Below are 21472 nucleotides of genomic sequence, written 5' to 3'. Positions count from 1 at the left end.
GATTGTGTTAAATCAAAGATATTCATATTATCCGAGTCCTACATTGTCAAGTATAGAGACCATAATTAACTATGTAGTTATACATGAACTCTGTAGTTACATATATAAGAATTGGTTCTTCTGTAATATGTATTCAACAATCTAAATATATCAGTAGTATGTGTACATATATAAACCCCAAAAAATGAGAGCTCGGGAGTATATATAAAATCAATCGCATCACTCCCCCACATATCCTAAATCACCGTTCGCTAAAACCAATCAATGTAAGTGCTGAAAAACCAAGTAAAACCAAGTTGGGAACATCCCGTCTATACTCCAATACTCTATGCCCGATAAATCTTGATCACCTTCTTGACCTCTTTGCGGCACATCGGACACAGGCTCACGAGGTTCGCACAAGTCACGCAGGAACAAAGGTGACCACACTCGGCAAAGACTGCATCCATTTCTTCAGTGTAACAGATTTGGCACAGATCCAACTCTGCGTCGGCCACCTCCCAGTAGCTAATGCCCTTGCCGTGGCGTTTGCCATCCTTGAAACCGCCGACATATCTGTTGCCTGTCGTCTTCTCAATGTAAGTACCCTGTCCATGGCATACATCTTCAAACCAATCACCGTCATATGAGTCACCGGTAGGGTAAATTAGCTTGCCTTGGCCGTGGCGTCGGCCAAAGACGAAGTCGCCTTCGTATATCATGCCTGTGCTAGAGATGTGCTTGCCTCTACCGTGGTGATAACCCTTCAAGAATTGACCACTGTAGTAGTCATTTGTGAAAGTGGCTTCAATGGTCTTAGTGCCAGTAAAACCTTGGATTGGATGACCACGGGAATCGGCCCACAGGTACTGAACCAGACGGTCCGGACTGGTGAACAATCCCGATGAAGCAAGTTGATTACGCCTGTCTTCTGTTAGAACCAAAGAACTAAACATTGAAAAACCAGATATGTATGTACTTACTTGTCCTTGGTCAACTTATCCCCGACGATGAAACATGCTCCGTGCGGAGCTACCACATCATCGAAGCTGTCAGCAGGCGACACAGCGGTAACAGCAGCACCATCGACTCGTTTCCACATGAGGAAGTCTTGACGAAGAGGCCGCCGTAAGTGTCGTCGGATGGACACTTTGACATTGGCATCAAGCTTGGAGAAAAATGACCCCACGGTACGAAGCACTTGATTGTCCGCATCGAAGATTTGAATGAAGTAGTATGTATGGCCAACAGGCAACTTGAGCTCAGGTTCAGTCTGTGTTTGAGCTACCACTTCTCGTGTAGAAGATTCATCCTCGGAAGGTGATATAGGAGCGGAGCTTGTGGCTTCTGTCGACGGAGTTGCCGTAACAGCAGCCATGTCTTGTTGCTCATGGGTAGCGACAGCAGCGAACACCACTTCCTGGTCTGTCCTTTCAGTAGCAGTGGCATCATTCTCTAAAGACAATGTGGTTAATGGAGGCAGTGATATATCATCAATGATAGAGTTGACGGTATCCGACGCATTAGGATCCTCATGGTGAGAATTTCCCGACGAGCTAGCCACGGCATCTCCTTCGGCCACAGATGAGGCATTTTCAGAAGCTTCGTGTATCGGGTTGTCGATGACCAGGTCATCCGGCTTATCCTCTGAAGCGGTAACCGCAGGGAGGTCTGGAATGGCGAAAAATTGAGCGTCCTCTGCTGGAGATTAGCGGGGTGATGGTTATAAATAAATGTAAATGCAATCACGTACCCTCTGATATGGTTTCCATCCAGAACCGTATGGTGCCCAATGAAGGATCCAGTGGAACATTCAAATCCATAGTGCGATCAAACGCCAACGATGATCCAGGTTGAGCAAAGGAGTTCCCGATTTGCCAGAAACGAACCCGCTCGGGACCAATGGGGTCAGAGCCTGAGGACTTCCAAATAGCAATTCTTTTGCGTAGTTCTGCCAAACGTGATGAGCGGGGCAAAGTGATGTACATGACACTGTTTGCCGCTTTGGCCTGTGCCATGAGATCGTAGGAGTCAAACAGGCTGGGCAGCTGGTCATATTGGGGAAGCGAATAAACCTCAACTTGGACATCATCTGCAGGCTTGTCACCAGTGTGGTACACGCCTGTTTCAAAATATTGTTTCAAGGTCTCAGAAACTTCCCAAGGCCCCTGGGGACCAGGCAACAGCTCCGATATCATATCTTTGCGGATATACATTGCCACGACAGGTACGTCATGGCCCTTCTTGTGATCCACAGCCTGGGAAGGATCCAGACCAAGGTGTGGACCCATGGCTGTTTTCTGGGTCAAGCACTCCACGCGGTTATCACTACCATCGTCAAAGGCTAGCCATGTGGTACCCGGACCTGCCGGGCGAAGGATGCTAAAGAACTTGCCCGACGTGCGACGCCCACGATGAACGATATAGCCATAAAGGACATATTTGCTATCCTGGCCATCAACCACCCACGGAGCTAGGTTTAGTTCCTCGTTCAGCTCCACTTTGTCATACCGCAGCTGCCAACGTTTGGCCTTGTCCAGAGTATGGCGGCCAAACTCCACATGGAGAAGTGACGGAAGCGACCAACGACCGGGCTTAGCGCTCAAATATTCACCAACGGCTTCAGAGGTAGACTTGGCTTGATCGACTGGTATGTAAAGTCGCGAGTTAAAGTCAGTGGGCAGCAGGTTGACGGTGGCTTCACCATCAGAAGGAGCATATACAACGGGACTGTCGAAGAGATGGGCGAATTGTTTGCCGGCATCCGTTCCCTTTAGCTCTAGCTCCAAGTTGCGACGCAGGCGCTCCCAAAATTCGGACACATCGCTCGAAAACTCATGCAGATTGCGCAAAGTGCTCGTCACGCCGTCAGTATCAACATAGCTCGGGGAGAGTGTCTGGCAGCGAAGCTGCCACAGAAGCCGTTGAAGAGCATCACATAGAGGCTTCGGCCTAGCATCGGGAGTAGTAAGATGTTCAAGTACGTCAATACTTTGAATGATCTTGCAAAATGGAGCAATGTGTAGCCACGAGGCTAGCCCGGCTACCTCTGGGCTGTGATTGATGATTGAGTCACCCAGAGGCCGGTATCCGGTCAAGGCCATGCTGTCCCAAGTTGGCTCGGAATCACTCGGGTGCCACCAGAGGGACTTGGTGGGGTCGTTCACTACACGAATGTATGCGTCAAACGAGAGAGTATCGTCGTTCAGGAGGGCACGGTGTTGACCTCGCCGGCGTGAATGGATTTGGTCCCATGGACCGTGAAAATATGTCCACCCCCAATCCAGGTTATGAGCGTTGAATTGATGGCAGGAAGACTGCATCCACCCAGTGCGTGGCTCTTGTGGGTTGTATACAATGACACCAACTTGTGCGGGAACACGCCAAGAGTCCAACGCTCCATGATCGGATTGGGTGTTGTTCCTGGTCGCAGGATATTGAGACTTGTAATTTTCAAACCACGCCATCGAGTCGTCCGTGGCTCCCGTCTGTATTTGAATCTCCGGGGCGCTATCATCCAGTGAGGCATCGGCTGCGCCCCGACGGACCGTAAATTCCGTCTCAGGAAGCTTGCCCTCTGGAGCAGGCATTATGGTGGAGCATTCGAGGTAGACACTCAATGCATTGACATTGTTTCCTCGAGGGTAGAACTTGATTCGCCACCAATATCCCCCAACAAATGCTGGTGGGGAGCGAATGACTTTTTCACGATTGGGGTTATCAGGGGTGCCCCGAACGCCCTTGAACGTCCACGTAAGGCGGGCCTTTTCAGTGGGAATGTACTCGGGATCTTCCAAATCCCGAAAGAAGTTGGTTTCCCAATATTTGTCTGTTATGGGGTTAGTAAATACTGTATGTTCTGTGGATTTGTTTATACAATTAACCTACGATCACTGGCACTGTAATCCGAATCGCCGCCGTCGATCTCTTTCATCTCGTCTTCATCTGGGATGGTTGTATCCTCCTCGTACTCTGCCCAATATGCATGTTCCAGTTCTTCCGAGGGCAAGATTGTCACTGGGTGGGGAGTTGGAGGTGACGATTCGGAGGATTGGTTTAATGACTCGGTCTCTGTATTTGCCGTTCTCGTTGTATCCCCCTCTTCATTCCCAGAGACTACTGAATTTGGTAAGGGATCCATGGCCTGCGAATTTGGAACCCCCCCCAAACAATTCCGACGAATGTCCTTCAGCAATATATAAAGCGCAAGCAAGTTGTATCTTCCCAACTGTCCCCGGGTGTAAGTATTGATAAGGGCTTATCGGATAAGAAGAAGGTTGCGGAGCCCTGGAGATGTGGGGAGAAGGGGTCCGGGAGATATCTAGGTTGAGAAAGAAAAGAAAACGAATGAATTACAGAATAAGGGGGAAGAAGAAGAAGAAAGAGAAGAGAAGAGAAGAAGAAAAGTCGGGGATAGGGAAAAAAAAAAAAAAGAAATTGAAAAAGACGAAAAGAACGAAAAAGACGAAAAAGAAAAAACGAAAAAAGATAAGAAAAAAGAGAACGAGTCCGGGGGAAGTTGCCGAGTGGGTCTTTGTATACAACATACGATGGTCTAGGGCCTATAAACTATAGAGGACCCAAGAGGACCTAGGTATATGCATCCATACATATACTACTGACTACCTACGATATAGGCTTGGAGCCCTTTATATCAGGGATCTGTATTCTAACATTCAACTTCTACACCCTGTACAGTGCTATATACCGGACTGAAGTCTAGCGGTGTGCCGATCCTGATACCCACTCAGGGGGAATATTCTTAACCTTGGAAATGCCAATTTTGGAACATTGGGTGGCGACTCGGCTCAATTTCTCCCCATTTGCCACTGGGAATTTCTATCCCTGGTTATCGGGGAGCCTCGGAAAACTGTTGTGTTTTCAGGCATATCAGGCACATTAGGCATATAAGCGTATCAGGCCGATCAACGTACCTATACCGCCTGTACAGAGACCGACCGGATGGTACAATGTACGGGAGCCAATCCTATCTTGAAACAATTGCGCAATCAAAGACCCTTGATTGACTCAAAATGGATCACTTTTGGGCGGTGGGCGATACTGATTGGCTCTTTGAAAAAGAAACCATTTCTAGACCGCGGGTTCTCGCATTGCTTGGCAATCAGTCCCGTCTTACCGAGACTCGAGATATAAAAGCGAAATCAATTTTAGGTCGATTCGGCACGAGCAAATGAAGCAGCCACAATCATAGGGAATACCGCCGTGGCCTCAGCATAGACCTAAAAAAGAAAATATAAAAGTTAGCTTGGGCCCAACGAATAACGAAATAGGAAAGAGAACAATAGATCAACTCACCTTGACAGACTTGGCATCCGTCTTGATCTTGCCCCAGCTCACCGCTTCATCCGGCCGCGCACCCGCATCACTGCCATCGAACTCCTGCGCAGTATTCACATACACCGCATGCTCGGCCCCATTGCGCATCAGGCATGCATTGGCGATATGGTGCTTGACGACCCCACCGCCCAAGATGATCATGCCGGCACGGGTTGCCCGGACAGCCATGGTGTTGATGCGGCGCACATCATCCACAATATCCACCCGGAGTCGTTGCGGGGAAGACTTGTAGGTGTGGAAGTAAAGCATGTCACCCAGAGATCCATCTGTCAGGGCGGGACAGAATACCGGGATTCCATTCCGGGCCGCCCAGTACAGAACTGAATCCTCGTGGTCGATCTCACGACCCAGTCGTTCGGTGATGCGGCTTGGCGTCCAGTGAAGCTCGTCTTCCTCATCTCCCGTTTCCCGAGCCTTAATCTTTGCAGCCTCCTGCTCCTCCAACATTTTGTCCAAAATGGGCACCACCCAGTCCTCGAAAGCACAATAGTTATTGTTGGGCACGAGAAGGTTGCCAATACGGTTGAGGCCCTTGGCACGAAGTCCAGCACCGGGAGTCGAGAATGATCCGAGATATGTAGGGGCCAAACATTTGATCAAATCCTCCTCCACACCTCCAGCAGTGGTCACAATGGCGGATACATGGTTATGCTTCACCAAATAACGTAGGGTATCTCGAAGACCGGACGAGATCAAGTTCGATGTATAGCCGAGGAAGATGGTAGTTTTGTTTCCCGTTTCGGGATCACGGAAAGCGCGCTAACGGAAACAGATCATCAGCCCCTAAGGATTCCAGGATTCAAAGATTGACAGTTATGCTCAGGCGTACCATTTCATTAATGATTTTAGCAGCCTCTGCGACTGCACTGCCCTGGAAACCGGTATGGGCCAAGTTGTCCACCATCTCTGCGACGGTGATATCCCGTCCTTGAAACTTATCAAAATCCACCCCGCTCACTACGTGAGATCCCTCTGGGACCGGTTGCGAGCTCTGGAGGACGGAGTCGGTCACCGAGGAGGGGACTGCCGAAAGCTGCTTGGCGCTCATATTTGCGATGGGATTGGGAGGGAAGGAAAGAGAAGAAAGAGAGGAAGAATGGTAGAAAGTCTAGATAAATCTGTTCAAAATGGTCTAGCGAGATGAGAAGACAAGAAAATAAACAAAAAAATATCAGTTTGTATGGAGTCCAAAGAGAGGGGCAGTTGATCTTTTTTTTTTTTTTGGATTCGGCGGGGAACCGCATCAGTCTGGGCCTTGGTGCCTTAATGCCTTGGTGCCTTTTTGCCTAAGGCATATTTCTCTATTTAACTACTTGTATACATAGTACCACTGTACCTTTGTACCATTGGCCTATATGTCTATATGATGAAAGAGTCTCATATATTCAATGTTCTATTTCTACTACTCTAATCCTTCCTACGGATTTCTCTATTTCTCGATAATTATCTATACTTCTACATATATATATGTATGTACATATTTTCTTCTACAACACCTGGACATTCAATGTGGATAGAGTTTAGGAGGCACATCCCCACCACACTAAAGTTCAACTGGGTTAGTGCCGAGCCCCTTGAAGTCTCACGAACGCATCTTCCAAAACATATTCCTAACTTATTTCTACATATTCCTTCATATTCCTGCTTGGTCTCCACCTCGATTTCTCCATCCCCCATATCACTCTTGTGTTGCATAATATCCGGCGCAAGGAGCTCGCATGATTTCGCCGATCTTGTCAACGTGCTAGTGGTTCCTGTTTTCCACGTTCAATCTCCTTATCTTCGAATCTGTCAGTCTGTCAACTTGAATGATCCATTTTGGTCTGATCTAACAAGACTCAAACCTAGCAATCCTGAAAAGAAAAAAAAAAAAAAAAGAACGTGCCCAGGTGATACTGGATCTTTTTCCTTCCCAACTTGAACAAGACTACGCCTTACCCGATCGGGTATCCGTGCTCTTCAATTCTTCATATGGTCCGTGCATTTCTTGTCACGTGCAGACCCTCCCGAGTGTCCGTTCTCCATCTTTGAGTATGTGATGGATTCTGCATACCAACTGCCTTGGGCTCATTTGCACTGTACATTGAACGTGCTGGAGCGCTAACCAGTCTATAGCTTCATGATAGCATGACGCGATAATGTCCTCCCGATTCCCCCCATCGTCCGGGTTCAATTCCCGTGACCGTTCTCCGCAGCGATTTGGAGACCGTCGCCCCCCGGTTGGTCCTCGTGGTCCTGACGACGGACCTACACCATTTGGTAGAGATCCACCGCGTGGTCCTCGGGCTCTTGTTGATTCCCCTCGTGGAGGCCATTTTGGTGGTCGTGGTAGGGGTTATGGTCGTGGTGACTTTCGTGACCGAGACCCACGAGACCGCGACCGAGATCGTGACTTTCGAGATAACCGTGATGGACCACCCTTTCGCCGAGATCTGGACCGGGACTGGGTTCGCCGCGATCGTGATTTCGATCCCCGAGACAATCGGATTGGTTTTGGCCGAGGCCGCTCAAGATCCCCGACACGCGACTTTCGGGATATAAGGGAGCTCCCAGGCCGCGATTTTGATCTGGTTCGGATGCGACGTAACTCGAGGGATAGTATCATATCCGCATCTTCGGGAGGCCCAGAAGGTCCCCCGCCTAATGGTGGCCATATACACCGTGGAGGCATGCGAGGACGCGGTCGCGGTGATTGGGATGGAGGCCGCGGTCGTGGTCGTCCACCCTTCCTCGATGATCGTGATCTTTTCCGTCGCCGCAGTCGATCCCGCGAACCGTGGCGTGGACGTGATCGGATGGTGGATCGCGATAGAGATCGAGACATGGACCGGGATCGTGTATTAGATCGTGATCGGATGATGGACCGAGATCGTGACAGAGACCTTCCACGCCCGAGAGATCGAGATCGAGAATTAGATCGCGACTTGGACCGTCGAGATCGCTTTGACCGCCGCGAAGATTGGGACAACCGACGACCCGATCGCGAGGACCGTGATCGCCCAGTGGACTTTTGGAAACGAGACCGCCCCCCAAGTCGAGCAGATAGCCGCGCAGCCAGCGGTTCAACCACTTCCTCACATCCTCCTACAGCTCCCGGCCCTGGACCTGCACCCGCCCTAGGAGATCGCCTGTCTGACCATCCCCAAGTGGATCATGGTCGGAAACCTTCAACCATTCCCAGCACTGCGGCTCTGGAACCTACGCGAGATTCCGAGCGAAACGACCCAGTCGGTGTTCGAAGTAGTGCTATTCGACCTGATCCTAGTCGACCTGATCCTAGTCGGCCTGATCCTAGTCGGCCTGATCCTAGTCGGCCTGATCCTAGTCGGCCTGATCCTAGTCGGCCTGATGCTGTTCGGCCTGATCCCGCTCGACCTGATCCCGCTCGACCTGATCCCGCTCGACCTGATGCCGTTCGACCTGATCCTAACCGACTGGACTCTGTTCGCCCTGATGCTCGACCTGATCTTACTCGGCCCGATGCCGTTCGACCTGAACCTACTCGACCTGAACCTACTCGATCTGAACCTACTCGACCTGAACCTACTCGACCTGAACCTACTCGACCTGAACCTACTCGACCTGAACCTACTCGACCTGAACCTACTCGACCTGAACCTACTCGACCTGAACCTACTCGACTGGATTCTGTTCGCCCCGATGCTCGACAGGATTCTCCTCGCCTGGATGCTCCTCACCCTGATACTCGACCGGATGCTCCCCGACCGGACGCCGTCCGCCCTGACGCCATGAAGAGCCCTGGGCCTATCACTCGGAACTCACCACCTCCAGCCGCCCCCCAGGTACCTGCCTTTGGCTCGGTGACTGCCCCCATCACGAATGCATCCGTAAATAAAGATTCTTCAGATCCACGCACGGAGCCTATCTCTTCATTCCACACAGAGAGAGACCGCTATGAAGTTCCGCAACACCAGCCAGCCCAACCTCCTACAGGGCCCAAGGCGGAAAGGACTGAGATCACACAGCCTTTTGAGCCTCGCAGCCGCCTTGAAGGACCCCGGGAGGCTGGAAAACAGCAAGTTGCGCCTCCTCGCCTCTCTAAACCGTCTATCAATTTCCCTGATGGCTCACCACCCACTGCTCCAGCTGCAATGACTCGACCAGACTCTGGGATAGGACCGAACGAAGGATTTGGGGCCGGGAGGTCGAACTCACTCACCTCTTCCCCCACTTTCGCACGAATTCCACCTCCTGCTCCACGCGCATTATCCCGTGAGCCCTCGATGTCGCCTCGAATGAAATCGTCCAACATTCCAACTGGCCCTCGAGCATTGCAATGGAAGGCTCCCTCCCCTCGTGGCCGTAAAGGTAGTAAACAATGGGTGCGACCTGGCTACGGCCGCACACCTTCTCTTCCTAATGCACTGCCCAAACAAGAGCCTATTGACGAGAGCGAAGGCGTTTCCCCTTCCAATGAAGTCACGCGCTCTTTATTACCACCTGAGACAGACGAGCCTGAGAGTGGCGAAATTCTCCCCCATGAGCCTGCGACAGAGCCCTCACCTGTTTCCCCATCATTGACCCTCCCACTCCGGCGCAGTTCATCGGCCGCCGACATTCAAACAGCCGATGTCAATGAACCCTCCGAGCAGGGCGGCACTGATAAACCTGCCTTGATACCAGACTTTGAAGGTTCAAGTGACGAGGAAGATGGGGAGAACATTGTTTTCACGCAAGAGTATCTTGATGAAAGAAAGCGGATCTTTGAAAAGGATATGGAGTCACTCCGAGCAGAATTGCCTCCATCACCTTTGGAAGATTCGGCTATCGTTGCTCTTTTGATTAAAATCCAGCTACTTGGAATGGTAGCCAACGAACAGACGGTTGAGCACCCTCCCAAACCTCGCGCCGAACAAGTGTTAGATCGACCAGTGGATCCTTTGCCTTCAGTAGAGGACGATGAGGTAACCAATCATCCAAGCACTGAACGAGTGGTCTCTTTTGCTTCCACACTTCCTGGGCGCGAACCAGAGCCAATCGTGGAAACTATCATCCCCCCCGTGGTACCCCCTGCTGAGGTTACTGTCGAAGGTCTTCCATTCTTGCGGTCGGGTCCCCCAACGCCCATCTCAGATTTGGATGTATACCATGAGAACATTGCAACCCAAAATCATCTCAGAGACACGTTCAGCACAGAACTTTCAAAGGTCCAAGCGGAGGCTTTCAGGAAAAACACACTTCTTAGGGATGAGTATGTGTCTCACTACAAGCTCTGGCGAATGGCTATTTGGGAGCTCGATCGTATGAAGGACAAAAAGTCCATGACCCCCGGTCCAACTTCTCTCCCAGCGTCCACGGCTCCAACTACTCCGGCGCCCATGCCAGAAGGCCGTGAAGGTCGTCGATACAAGGGAAACAGTGAGCTCGATTTTCTCAATGCTTTGAAGGCCTCCGAAATCTCCGCCCAAGAAGAGCTTGAACGTCGACGAATCAAGATGGCTACTGCTCGGCCCGACTTGGGCCGTGAAGCAATCATTCCGAATATGCTCGAACCGCGGGAGGTAAAGGCTCGCATCTACAAAGATGTGAACAACACCATTGAGTGTGACAGGGCTCTGGATGTTTTCGGCTTTGTGCCGCCCCCTAATGACTTCACCCCAGAGGAGCATATCATCTTTACAGACGCTTTCATGGCCCATCCAAAACGGTGGGGCAAAATTGCCGAATCTTTGCCTGGTCGAAATTTCCAGCAGTGTATCGTACACTATTACCTCACCAAGGAGGAGATTAAGTACAAGGCCAAGCTCAACCAGCGCTGGAGTAAGCGGGGCAAGGGGACTCGAAAGGGTCCACGACCGAAGTCCAACGCCCTCATCGCAGACTTGGGTGTGGTAAAACCTGATTTTGTTGGGGAGGAGGAGCCTCCAGCTGTCACAGACACCGGTCGTCCACGACGCGCAGCCGCGCCCACTTTCGGGGATTCCGCCGAGGCAGAGAGCGCGCCAGTTGGCCGTCGGGGCCAACTTGGCAAGGACAGCGAACCAGTGGAAAGATCGTCGACTCGGCGTGGCGGACGGGGCGGAGGTACTCGCGGTGGACGGCGCGCGAAGACCACTGCTCAACCGGATCCGAAGGCCCAGGTTGCAGTGCCACAGGGTGATCCGCCTCCGATTGTACCGCCAGCATCACTTCATCCTGGAAGCGAAATGGAATTAGCCCCAGATCATATCTTGGAAGGGTATGAGGCCAGGGAACGAGAGCGTTCCGAAAAAGAATCCTTACCGCCAATGCCACGAGGCAGGGTGGGACGCGGGCGAGCGAAAGAAGGGGTTTATGTCTTTGAGTCTACTGAAGTTGAACCGCCTCTGGCGGCTAAACAGCTCGAGACGGGGTATGGCTCCTTGCAACCAACGAGTTACTGGTCTGTACCGGAGCAGCGCGATTTCCCAGCCTTGCTGGGACATTTTGGTCGCGATTTCGAGGGTATCTCGGCCTGGATGAAGACCAAGACAACGGTGATGGTATGTATTGGGTTTTTTTGTCCCAAGTTTTCTCTTACTTCCCCCGCCTTTCCCAATGTCCCTTGTTTTCGTTTGGCGACTAGCCGGCTAACGTGCATGATACAGGTCAAAAACTTCTATCAGCGCCGCCTCGACTCGGGCCAGAAAGACTTTGAGTTGATTGCAACGGACGCAGAGGAGAAAAAGGCTCGCGGTGAAGCCACAGGACCGCTTCCTGTTCCAAGTGTTGCGCCAAAGCGACGATACGAGGCCACTCCGTCTTCTATTATTCCTCGTCCACTTGCCCCCCATGGGGATCCTATGACTGAGATCGATGAAATACGATTCCCTAAAGGCAAGCCCGTTGGTGTCTCACCGCAGCCTATGTCCCTGCATGGACGACCTCCGTCCGACAAGGACCGGAATGCCGGTCGCTACCAGCCACTGGCACAGGCTTCCGCTGCTTCACCAGTGCCCTCTACCGCAACTCTAATTGAAGAGTCGACTCGCGCGATTCGCGCGCAGGGAGGTCCATCCCACCGCATCCAAGGGGGCCCACGCCTTGGGTATTTTACAGAGGAAAGACGAGACTCTTCGACACTGCCCCATGCCACTTCTCGCTCGCAAGAACTACCGATTTCCTCGCGCCATCCTGGCTCCATGCCATCGGATATGACACGAATGGAACCTTTGTCCGCACAGACCTACATGCCCACGCAGCAGCCAACTTCTCTCCTTTCATCGACCCACTCACGTCACCCCAGCTTAACACAGCCCCCCGGCTCGCCAACCCAGCAGCTTAGACCGGAACTCGACATTGCGTCTGTTCACCGCGATCCCTTTGCCCAAAGACCCTATTACTCGCTCGCAGGCCAACCTATGGGGCTAGCCCAGTCGCCTCGCCCTGGGTTGTCCCCAGTGAAGGATGTCCCTCGCCCAAGTGCTACTCCTGCCCCAGACGCAACTCGTCAAGTACCTGCCAAACGATCTAACATCATGAGCATCCTCAATGATGAACCTGAAGAGCCCCAGCCGCGAAAAAGATTTGCCGGCGAGCAGACTCTGTCTTCCACTGGCGCAACCACAGGCATAAATCCAAGGCCCGTATACCAGGCCAGTGGACCCCCTCGCCATGAAGACACTATTATGTCAGGTATGCCACAAAAGCCTTCTAGTTACGCTCAGCAAACCCAATATCAGCCATCGTCTCGCTACCCAGAGTATCCTGGCTATGGGCCCCCTCATGGTGGCTCGGGCACGTCAGCCAATAATGACTGGATGGCACGGTTTGATCCACGAGCGCAACAAACTCCACCGCAGCCTCAAGCCCAATCCCTGCCACCACAGCAGCAGCAACGCGGGCGCCAGGGTTCTTATTCATCTTACGCGGCAACCCCGAGCCAATCTTCCTTGACAAATCTTCCCGCGCCATCCCCAGCGCCGACTCCCCCGCCAACAAATGCCTCTCAACGATCGGCCTATCCCAACGTCTTCTCCCAAGCCTCTGCTCAACCACCCATGGCCTCTGGCTCCCGAGATATGGCCTCACAGCCGGCTTCCTATCGACAAGCGTCACCTGGCCCGCGTTCTAGTATGGCATATGGATCGCGACAAGACCCACCAACGCCAGCACAGTCTTCGGCTAGCCTGTATGGTATGCACCCGCGTCAGTCCGCAACGCCAAATCCAGTCCAGCAACACAGCTATCAACAACATGTGCAAACAATGGTCAGTGGGTCACATCAGCCGCAATCCCACCGCTCAACACCGGTCAACCTACCCAATGCTTCTTCCCAGTACGGGCACAACACTCCTCCTCCCCAGTCCCAAGCTGGTCGGTCAATGGCATCGCTGGCGAGCCTCGGTCGTTCATACACTCCTCCATCGGCTCTGCACCCCTCTATGAGCGGAGGCACCATCGGCGGCTATGCTCCCCAGTCAACCGCGCCCGGATCGATGCCACCGCTCCACCAACGACCCCCAGGATCGCTTGGTGACACTGTCTCCACCCCGACACATCACCGTGTCTACAGCCATGGGTCGGCGCAAGGCGGGCTACCGCCGCCTTCGCAACCTCCTCGCTAGGGTCCCGGGCTCGATTGATTTGAATGAAATTCATGTGGAGTGTAAGACCCTAATGGGTTCGGTTGTACATTAATTTGTCGTCTGTTTCTTTCTCTTGTTTAGCGTCCTGGCGTCTTTGCCAGCGAGGATATTCATTTGATCATGGTCTATATGTATAATTAAATGAATGATTTTTATGTGTCAAACCTTGATGTAATGAATCTATACAAGTTTGTAGTGTTAAATCTAACACTTAATATGTATAATGCCAAGTGAAAAATTGGCTTGGTGCCCTCATCCGACATGTGTTACCGGTCCATCTGGTTCATATGGCTGGGCAGGTTCCACTCGTCATAATCCAAATGCACAAAAGCACGGTCGACGGTAGGCACACTTTCGATGATGTACTGCAAACTCTCGCCAACGTCATGACTGTCTCGTAAACTGATCTTTTCATCCACAACAAGGTCAACCTCAACGTTCAGCTTGTCACTTGCGTAATAGGCTTTCAAGTCCTGAATCTTGTGAATCACTCTGGAGAACCGCATGGTCATATACAGCAAAATGCTATGATCGTCGGGAGAGGCAGCTGCACCTGTCAACCGCTGGATGTATTCTGTAGCCGTCTGACCCCAGTTCCACATGATGTAAAAGGAGAGGAGCAGGCCACCCAAGGGATCTAGGTACCAGAGATTTGCAACAGTACCAACTGCGATTGTTACCAGTTAGTTGGTGTCCTTAGTAGCGAGCAGGAATATGAAACAGGAATAAGACTTACTTAGTGGGAAGATGATGCTAAATGAGTTGAAAACAACGTCAGTCATGGCATCCTGGGCCAAGACTTGAACGCTAGGGCTAGGAATCAACCGGCACCAGATCCAGCAGAGCAGCTTAACCAAAACAGTACCACCCATCAATGCGATAGATGGTATCGATAGCTCAACAACCGTGCGGTCATCCCCAATCAATTGTTTGAGAGACGACAGTGCTACCTGGAAAAAGGAAGTCACCATGATCACCGAGAAGATTAACACACTGATGGGCTCTAACCGCCGTCGGCTGATAGGATACCGGTTGCGATCCTGTCGGCGGATCATAATGGTGGTCACCCAGACAATCACTGTGCTAAGAAAGTCCAAAACCCCATCAACTAGACCTGCTAGCATAGACATAGAGCTGGTCATTGCCATGATAGCGATCTTGGAAGCTAGGAGAGCAATGTTGGCGACAAAATTGATGCGAATGGCCAGGTTGATGACGCGCTCCTCATCATCTGGCGCCATCCTGCCATGCGATTCAAGATCGGGGAAGGGATTTAATGGGCCGTCTTCTGCCTCGGGTGATTGGACCAAGGGTGTTGTCTCATCGGGAATCCGATAGAGATTATGCGGGGTGCGTTTGATCCTTCCAATCTTGGGGTTGGGTTCTGGTGTCTCGGCCTGATTATCTTCCAGCGCAGGCGGTTGAAGAATTCTGGTTCCCGAATTCTGGTTATTGCATCCATTGTAATCCTCGATCAGGTTATGGGGCAGTGAAGAGTCCAGTAGTCGGTCAATGTAAAGATATTGGGAGATCAGTCCATTGTTTCGTTCATGATATTTCCGACTATTTTGGGAGTCAGTCCCTAGTTGATTGAGATGAGCATTAGACTAACATTGCCTTTGGGAGATCTTTTAGTGACTCGGGTGATTTGTAGTAGCGTTGCCTGCGACCCGGGTTAGGACTGGAATTGCGTCAGAGGGGAGAGAGACAGTACCATTCATATCGAGGATTACTGCGTCCAATCAATAACGATCCGCGTCGAAGAATAAGTCGCCTTTCTGATATATCATCATCGAGATCATGCAAGGCAAGGCTAGATGTACGAGAGGGTAAAAGGTTCACTAAGCGTTGGCCTCTAGTGGAAAGGATTTCACGTTCCGGTTCTAGACTTGGGCGTCGCGGACGTAGAGTGGGTGAAAGGGATGCGGGAGAGGAGGATAGCGGGAGAAATGGTTGGGAAGACATCAACCCGGTGTACACCGAAGTGAAGAAGTGAAGCTATTCGTAGATCGTTAGATTCTATTGTCCAGTATGTAAGACGCGTATGGTCACCTGATTAATGCCTTGGTGATTAGGTGTCGAGATAGATATCCATTGTATACTTCTTCTAACTGCATACACATGTACATGTAGTATTGAGATGTCAACTATAATAGAGTCATAGGTACACTGCCTATCCATGGTGTATGTATCCATGTACACATTGCATAGTTATCACTACATAGTTAACTATGAGGCTCAAAAGTTGGACTTGCCCAAAGTAGCATAGTAGTGTCTTGAGACTATACTTCAGCCTCCTTTCATCTTCTCATCTTCCCCGACTCTGTCTCTTTGACTCTGTCTCTTTTGAGAATAATTTCAATCTTCGACAGTGTGTTACATAATATACATATGTACCTAGTTAGTTATAACTCGTACATCGTATATACCTAACTCTCTCATGCTTGCCCTTCAAAATTGTTCATATGATATTCGACTTTGGGATAGAGAAGGTAGATATATATATTTATATGTATATATATATTGTGGAAATGAAATCGAATGTATTTCTTATTACCCTATTATCCTATTATCCTATTACATTAACGGGAATTGAAGTGTCATTGTTCCGCGGGAAAGTAACAAGGGGGCGGAATGATCATTCCGTCAATGCGCAGTGGAGACCATCTCGCCAGACTTGATGAACACCTAGGTAGTTTGACCTATGAGAAAATGCCTTTGCGGTAATTCTGTCACTTCTGACTGGCTAAATGTGATGTTATGTCACCAACAACAGCTTTCTTTCCCCATGCGAGTCTCTACACTCGGAAATATGCCGTAGCCGAGCCAAACAGAAGAACCCTGGGATGTACCTAGGTAGAGGGGTTATAAGAGGTGCATGCGCCGTCTCCCAGTCACAAAAGTCTGCAATTCTTGTCAATTTTTACTTGATCATGGCAATCCAAACACTTGCAGTCGCCGTTATCACGGTGGTTTATTTCATCATTCGTTATTTCAACCGCACCGATATCCCTAAGATTAAAGGCATCCCGGAGATTCCTGGCATCCCCATATTTGGCAACCTCTTGCAGTTAGGGGATCAGCATGCAACAGTCACAGGGAAATGGGCAAAGAAATTTGGCCCTGTTTTCCAAGTGCGCATGGGAAACAAGGTAAGTGTTTCGCTTTAGAACCGGAGATGTCCACCTAGGCATATATACAGAATTTAGAATTTAATACCCTCATAGCGCATCGTGTTTGCCAACAGCTTTGAATCCGTCCGTCAATTATGGATTAAGGACTCGTCCGCTCTGATCTCCCGCCCAACTTTCCACACCTTCCACAGCGTCGTCTCCAGCTCACAAGGGTTCACGATCGGAACTTCCCCGTGGGATGATTCCTGCAAGAAACGTCGCAAGGCCGCTGCCACTGCGCTGAATCGACCGGCAGTGCAATCGTATATGCCTATCATCGATCTTGAATCCAATTCCAGCATTAAAGAGCTGTATCGGGACAGCCAGAATGGCAAACGTGACGTGAATCCCACCGCATATTTCCAGCGCTTCGCCCTGAACACCAGTTTGACTCTGAACTATGGGTTCCGCATCGAGGGCAACGTGGATGATACACTGCTGCACGAAATTGTGGATGTAGAACGTGGCGTGTCCAACTTCCGCAGCACTTCGAACAACTGGCAGGATTACATTCCCCTATTGCGCATCTTCCCCAAGATGAACAATGAGGCTGTAGACTTCCGGAGTCGCCGTGATAAATATCTGACCTACTTGCTCGATATGCTCAAGGATCGGATCGCCAAAGGAACCGATAAGCCTTGCATCACTGGTAATATCTTGAAGGATCCCGAGGCTAAGCTGAACGATGGTGAGTTCCAAATGATCCCTGTACACGTGGAAGTGAGTACTCATCTATCATCTAGCCGAGGTGAAATCGATTTGTTTGACCATGGTATCGGCTGGTCTTGACACTGTCCCGGGTAACTTGATTATGGGAATTGCCTACCTGGCATCCGAAGACGGCCAAAAAATTCAGAAAAAGGCCTATGATGCGATCATGGAGGTTTACCCGAACGGGGATGCTTGGGAGAAATGCTTGGTGGAGGAGAAGGTCCCCTATGTGACTGCGTTGGTCAAGGAGATCTTGCGGTTCTGGACGGTCATTCCTATTTGTCTGCCACGCGAGAGCACCAAGGATATCCAGTGGAATGGAGCCACAATCCCTGCTGGCACCACTTTCTTCATGGTATGTTGCTCCTTGCTTCTGTCCTATTTGGAGTTTGCTAACAGAAACCTCTAGAATGCCTGGGCTGCCGATTATGACGAAGATCACTTCAAGGATGCCAATAAATTCATCCCGGAGCGTTATTTGGAGGTCAATGAGGGCGCAGGCACCCCACATTATGCATATGGAGCGGGATCACGGATGTGTGCAGGCTCACATCTCGCCAATCGTGAGCTGTTTACTGCTTTTATCCGCCTCATAACTGCTTTCCATATGCACACAGCGAAGGACGTGGCAGACCGACCCATTTTGAATGCAATTGAGTGCAATTTGATTCCGACAGCCTTGACAACCGAGCCAAAGCCATTCAAGGTCGGCTTTAGCGCACGCGACCCTAAGAAGCTTGAGCAGTGGATCGCCGAGAGCGATGAACGCACCAAGGATCTCTAAGAGGAGAGTATTTTGGATTTTTTTAAAGTTTTATTTCATGTGATTTCCTCTATTCATTCGAGGTCATGTCTTGTATCTACTAAAATAAGTAAATAAGTGAAAATGAAAAGATGAAGTATGGACATATATACATAAATATATACATAAATATATATATAAATAGATAGATATAGACCAGATGAACCTTTATAATGGTCGACTTTGACCTAGAGATATTAAATTTAGAAATAGTTATCTGTTGATTCCTTGGATATTTTCTCAATCATGTCCTTTTATATGCCCAAAGGTACCCCAGAGTACTCCGTACAACTCCCCGAGTACTCCGAGGGACGGAATCGCCCCGCATTTTCTCTCGACTCCACATTCTTTTTCATCCTTCATCCTTCGCCCAGTTTCATCGACTGGAACTAATATTTGATCGCACTAAAATTACAACATTTTGGATGATGAATGCTCTGCAGATGTATCCTGTTCCAGATAGCTGGGATAATCCCACAGTAAACGATACAAATGATGATCGCCCAAAGAAACGCCGCAAATACATCGCCAAAGCCTGGTCAGTTTGAAAAGAAAGAGAAAGAAAGAAAAAGAAAAGTTCTTCGAGATCGAGTGCTAACAAAATCGTGAAGCAATGGATGTAAACGTCGCAAAATCAAATGCAATGGCCAGTCACCCTGTCAGCGGTGCGGACGACAGCATATTGAGTGCATTTACGTCGAGAATTCTCGAGACAGTCCCGCCGAACAAGAGTAATGTCCACGCCAGCTCGGTGCGTTTGGAAATAAACTAATTTTACATTTAAAGCAACTTCAAGCGGCTTTTTGACCAAATGAGGGCAATGCAGGACCAGATTGCCCAGCTCTCTGCTAGCATTCGGTCAATGGCCAGCAGCGAACATTCTCCTGGAGGTGCTTCCACTACCGGCACTTGTGGACAGGTCCCTGCCCAACGTTCACCGAGGCGCCCGTCAACAGCTAGAGAGACGTCATTCCAAGGCCCCACGACGTCCGCCTTTAGCTTCGACCTCGCGAAATCCAGTCTGCAGCAACGGGGGATTGTGGAACGTGCCGAAGCTGGCGACGAGGGCGATATGACCCAAGAACCTTCACCGCTGGCATCGCCGTCGGCTCCAAATGAGAAAATTGAAACGCACCAGACCCTCGATCCACTTTGGATTCTACCCAAAGCCGAGGCACTTCGCCTTTGCCAAGTCTATGAGGAGGAAATGGGCATTATGTACCCAGTTCTAGAGCTTACCGAGATTTTGGACCAGGTTCATCTTCTCTATGGCCCACTGGACCGCGCCCTTGGTCCGGCCCGCCGGCCCGATGGACACAATGGACTACCTCGCGAAGACGTCCACATTCTACGTGTAGTGTTTGCGTGTGCATTGACAGCCGAAGCCAGTGGTCGGAGTGAACAGGCTATTGCTCTTTTTGACAGTGTACGAGAGGTTCAGGACAATTGTGTCTGGGGTCCGCCCAGAATCAAGAACATCATATTTTTGACTCTCGTGGTTCGTCATGCCTGATCAAACATGAATGCTCGACATGCTAATTCTATCGATAGTCAATGTTCTATTTTCAAATGGACGAGGAAATTTTGGCGTGGCGTACCGTTGGTATTGTTGAGCGCATGTGCCTCGAAAAAGGTCTTCATCGACGGGAAACCCTGAGTCAACCGGCCATCTTAGCTGTGGGGAAGGATCGCGTTCTGCGACTCTTCTGGTCTATATACATTCTGGATATGCGCTGGAGCTTTGGGACTGGCATGCCATTTGCCCTGGAAGATACGGATATTGATCCTTGCCTGCCAGAGCCTGCCGAAAATACACCCTATCTGCGCGCGATGATTCAGTACAGCCGGATCGCAGCGAGGGTATGGAAGTTTATATCAGCATTTAACAACACGAATGAAATCAAAAAGGAGGAGATGAACTATTTGGATTGGCAGGTACTGCGTTGGGTGCATGCCATTCCAAACTCGTTGCGGCTCGATCATCCGAGTTCTGCAGAGTCTGAGACTGCCACGGAAGGCTCACGGAGCCTGCGCAGACTGCGTGCCTTACTTTATCTTCGTGCCAATCAGCTGCGTATGCTCATTCACCGTCCCGTTCTTCATACTTCAGCACATGTCATGCGATATCCCGGCGAGTCCGAGATCGTGGTGGAAATTGCCAAAGATACAATTCGCTTCATTACCCGCTTGAACGATACATCAGACATCTACCATTTACAGCAGGTGGCATTTAATTGGTTTCTCGTCTCGGCCCTTGCGGCTTTGTTCCTGGCAGTAGCCCAGGCTCCGACACAATTCAGTGGGTCATGTAAGGATGAGTTTTACCGGGCTCTGGAGCTAGTCAAAGGAGTATCATCCCAGTCTTATATCTCTCGCCGATTATGGAAATCTATTCGAAGCCTCCGCAAGCTTAGTCCTCAATTGGGCCTCGGGGTCCAGAAACAGCGCCTGGATACCGAAGCGGGAGATGAAGGCGAACCTTTGAAGGTCCACGGCTCTCCCGCATTGCCCCACTCTGCCAGCACCCAGAGTCGGACACCGCAGGACGGGGAACAAATGACACAGGAGTTGATGGAGTGGTTTGAAGCCGTGGGAAACCTGGAGGATCAAATCATGGGGATGGGAACGGGCCCTATGGCAGATGGAGGACCTTACCAGCAGATGCCCAACGGGGGGGTTTGTATTTGACTATGGTGAAGAATTGTCCAGCGTGATGAAGGATTTCTTCTGATTACGTGTAACATCTACTGAGCAATTATATATGCGACTTTGATCATCATAGGTGGCAGAGATCGAAATTGAGAACATCCAAGGCTGTATTTGGGTTTGCGATAGCGTAAATTCCTCCGGAGATTATATTTCGTCCCGGTTACATCAAAGTT

At 50.4% G+C, this 21472-nt stretch overlaps 6 protein-coding genes across 6 annotated transcripts; 3 read left to right on the top strand and 3 right to left on the bottom strand.

The window, feature by feature from the left end:
- Positions 1 to 326: 326 nt before the first annotated feature.
- N7487_000025 (putative MATH and UCH domain protein) lies at positions 327 to 4120 on the bottom strand (the record flags this gene model as incomplete). Its single annotated transcript, XM_056867774.1, has 4 exons — positions 327 to 903; positions 963 to 1677; positions 1733 to 3808; positions 3868 to 4120. 4 exons carry the CDS (start codon positions 4118 to 4120, stop codon positions 327 to 329), a joined length of 3621 nt encoding a protein of 1206 aa, XP_056732558.1.
- Positions 4121 to 5147: 1027 nt separating this feature from the next.
- Positions 5148 to 6385, bottom strand: N7487_000024 (deoxyhypusine synthase; the record flags this gene model as incomplete). Its single annotated transcript, XM_056867773.1, has 3 exons — positions 5148 to 5219; positions 5296 to 6096; positions 6167 to 6385. 3 exons carry the CDS (start codon positions 6383 to 6385, stop codon positions 5148 to 5150), a joined length of 1092 nt encoding a protein of 363 aa, XP_056732557.1.
- Positions 6386 to 7475: 1090 nt separating this feature from the next.
- N7487_000023 (MYB DNA-binding domain protein) lies at positions 7476 to 13883 on the top strand (the record flags this gene model as incomplete). The annotated part of the gene is made up of 2 exons (XM_056867772.1): positions 7476 to 11819; positions 11925 to 13883. The coding sequence occupies 2 exons, from the start codon at positions 7476 to 7478 to the stop codon at positions 13881 to 13883; spliced, it is 6303 nt and encodes a 2100-aa protein (XP_056732556.1).
- Positions 13884 to 14170: 287 nt separating this feature from the next.
- On the bottom strand, positions 14171 to 16033 carry N7487_000022 (cation diffusion facilitator family transporter; the record flags this gene model as incomplete). Its single annotated transcript, XM_056867771.1, has 5 exons — positions 14171 to 14571; positions 14641 to 15467; positions 15517 to 15567; positions 15779 to 15902; positions 16024 to 16033. 5 exons carry the CDS (start codon positions 16031 to 16033, stop codon positions 14171 to 14173), a joined length of 1413 nt encoding a protein of 470 aa, XP_056732555.1.
- An 804-nt stretch (positions 16034 to 16837) lies between these two features.
- On the top strand, positions 16838 to 18572 carry N7487_000021 (cytochrome P450; the record flags this gene model as incomplete). The annotated part of the gene is made up of 4 exons (XM_056867770.1): positions 16838 to 17056; positions 17132 to 17765; positions 17821 to 18143; positions 18198 to 18572. The coding sequence occupies 4 exons, from the start codon at positions 16838 to 16840 to the stop codon at positions 18570 to 18572; spliced, it is 1551 nt and encodes a 516-aa protein (XP_056732554.1).
- Positions 18573 to 19015: 443 nt separating this feature from the next.
- N7487_000020 (putative C6 transcription factor) lies at positions 19016 to 21278 on the top strand (the record flags this gene model as incomplete). The annotated part of the gene is made up of 4 exons (XM_056867769.1): positions 19016 to 19128; positions 19202 to 19321; positions 19377 to 20088; positions 20142 to 21278. 4 exons carry the CDS (start codon positions 19016 to 19018, stop codon positions 21276 to 21278), a joined length of 2082 nt encoding a protein of 693 aa, XP_056732553.1.
- Positions 21279 to 21472: the final 194 nt, after the last annotated feature.

This window comes from Penicillium crustosum, assembly GCF_028827405.1.
Source record: "Penicillium crustosum strain IBT 35664 chromosome Unknown utg000001l_segment0_segment0, whole genome shotgun sequence".
Taxonomy (NCBI): domain Eukaryota; kingdom Fungi; phylum Ascomycota; class Eurotiomycetes; order Eurotiales; family Aspergillaceae; genus Penicillium; species Penicillium crustosum.
The sequence above is the reverse complement of the archived record's forward strand: the minus strand, read 5'-3'. Positions and strand labels throughout refer to the sequence as shown.